The sequence below is a fragment of the Bubalus bubalis genome, chromosome 12 (genome assembly GCF_019923935.1).
Source record: "Bubalus bubalis isolate 160015118507 breed Murrah chromosome 12, NDDB_SH_1, whole genome shotgun sequence".
Taxonomy (NCBI): Eukaryota; Metazoa; Chordata; class Mammalia; order Artiodactyla; family Bovidae; genus Bubalus; species Bubalus bubalis.
Genome location: NC_059168.1, coordinates 93067491 through 93069823, shown reverse-complemented (window position 1 = coordinate 93069823; position 2333 = coordinate 93067491). Strand labels below are relative to the sequence as shown.

General features: G+C 43.3%; 1 protein-coding gene across 1 annotated transcript; it reads left to right on the top strand.

Moving 5' to 3' along the window:
* Window positions 1-979: 979 nt before the first annotated feature.
* Window positions 980-1921, top strand: LOC123464806 (olfactory receptor 1J4-like). Its single transcript, XM_045162425.1, has one exon. It carries the CDS (start codon window positions 980-982, stop codon window positions 1919-1921), a length of 942 nt encoding a protein of 313 aa, XP_045018360.1.
* The last annotated feature ends 412 nt before the right edge of the window (window positions 1922-2333 follow it).

The window sequence follows — 2333 nt, the reverse complement described above, 5'->3', positions numbered from 1 at the left end:
GTGTTTTTCTTTCTGGCTTACTTCACTCTGTATAATAGGCTCCAGTTTCATCCACCTCATTAGAACTGATTCAAATGTATTCTTTTTAATAGCTGAGTAATACTCCATTGTGTATATGTACCACAGCTTTCTTATCCATTCATCTGCTGATGGACATCTAGGTTGCTTCCATGTCCTGGCTATTATAAACAGTGCTGCGATGAACATTGGGGTACACGTGTCTCTTTCCCTTCTGGTTTCCTCAGTGTGTATGCCCAGCAGTGGGATTGCTGGATCGTAAGGCAGTTCTATTTCCAGTTTTTTAAGGAATCTCCACACTGTTCTCCATAGTGGCTGTACTAGTTTGCATTCCCACCAACAGTGTAAGAGGGTTCCCTTTTCTCCACACCCTCTCCAGCATTTATTACTTGTAGACTTTTGGATCACAGCCATTCTGACTGGCATGAAATGGTACCTCATAGTGGTTTTGATTTGCATTTCTCTGATAATGAGTGATGTTGAGCATCTTTTCATGTGTTTGTTATTGGCTGTGTATTTTTGACCCACTTTACTTCAAGAATTCGTTGTTAAACAGTCCTCCTTATACTTAACATATGAAAGGACTTTGAAGTCAGATTTCCATAGGTCAATATGTCACAACTTGCAGGTCAAACCTTATGATTATATGTCCAGAAACAGAAGAGAAATTAGGGAGGTCTTTAACTTACTATTTCTCTGCTAAGAAAGTGTGATACTTTCTCTTTACTGAGGTGATGGAAAAATGCCACTGAGCCAGTTTCTCTTCTGTATCAAACTCAATTCTTGGTTGGTAATTCCCTCACTATACATGGTAATACCATTCATCTTCGGGGTTTTTGCAGGGCAATGCAGACAGACACTAACATATTCACGAAGAGAAAGGACTCATTTATATACGCCTGCTGCAATCAAAATATGCTTCTTTCACTGTCCTTTCATTCCCAGAAGACAGGAGAGGAGCATGACGAGGGAGAACCAGAGCAGCATGTCCAAATTCCTCCTCCTGGGGCTCCCCATCCGGCCAGAGCAGCAGGGCGTGTTCTTCGCCCTCTTCCTGGGCGTGTACCTGACCACAGTGCTGGGCAACCTGCTCATCCTCCTGCTCATCAGGCTGGACCCTCGCCTGCACACCCCCATGTACTTCTTCCTCAGCCACTTGGCCCTCACTGACATCTCCTTTTCATCTGTCACTGTCCCTAAGATGCTGATAAACATGCAGACTCAGGGTCAATCCATCCCCTATGCAGGGTGCGTAACACAGATGTATTTTTTCCTATTTTTTACTGGTCTGGATGATTTCCTGCTCACCTCAATGGCCTATGATCGGTACGTGGCCATCTGCCACCCTCTCCACTACACCATCGTCATGGGACAGGGGCTGTGCACCTTACTAGTAACTGTGTCCTGGATTCTCTCCTGTGCCAATGCCCTGTGTCACACCCTCCTCCTGACCCGGCTGTCCTTTTGTGTTGACCTCAGCATCCCCCATTTTTTCTGTGACCTTGATGCCCTGCTGAAGCTCTCTTGCTCAGACACATCCCTCAATGAGCTGGCCATTTTCACAGCAGGAGTGGCTGTCATCGTCCTCCCATTAATATGCATCCTGATCTCTTATGGACGCATCGGGGCCACCATTCTGAAGGTCCCCTCCACCAAGGGGATCTGCAAAGCATTGTCCACATGTGGCTCTCACCTCTCTGTTGTGTCTCTATATTATGGAACAATTATCGGACTGTATTTTTTCCCCTCATCCAGCACCTCCAGAGACAAGATCACCATTGCCTCTGTGATGTACACAGTGGTCACTCCGCTGCTGAACCCCTTCATTTATAGCCTAAGGAACAGGGACATGAAGGAGGCTCTGGAGAGACTCTTGCACAGGGCAAAAGTCTTGTCTCAATGACATTTGCTAGTCTTTATAGCAGCTATGAGTGTTCACAAAACCTCAGATCCTACATCCCTAGATTTGAGCCCAGCATGGAATAAATACTCAGTAAATGTTTGATAATTGAATTGCATTCCTTTACAATTATTGTCTATTTCCTAAAAGTTAGTTGGCATAAATTATGAATTTTGAGTTCATGTTCTTGATTTCTGATCTTGTCTATAAGGCTGAGCATTTATATAGCTGGTAGTACTTCATCTCTCCTCTTATTTCCTAAGAATTTATTTCTTTCTAAAAATGTATTTAATTTTTTATTTACTTTTTATTGGAGGATAATTGCTTTACAATATTTTGTTGGTTTTTGCTTTATAACAATGTGAATCAGCTCTAAGTATACATATATTCTCTCTCTCTTGATCCTCCCTCCCTA

Bases quoted from the DNA above. Each gene is read 5' to 3' on its own strand.
- LOC123464806 (XM_045162425.1), top strand. From the start codon at position 980: ATGACGAGGGAGAACCAGAGCAGCATGTCCAAATTCCTCCTCCTGGGG.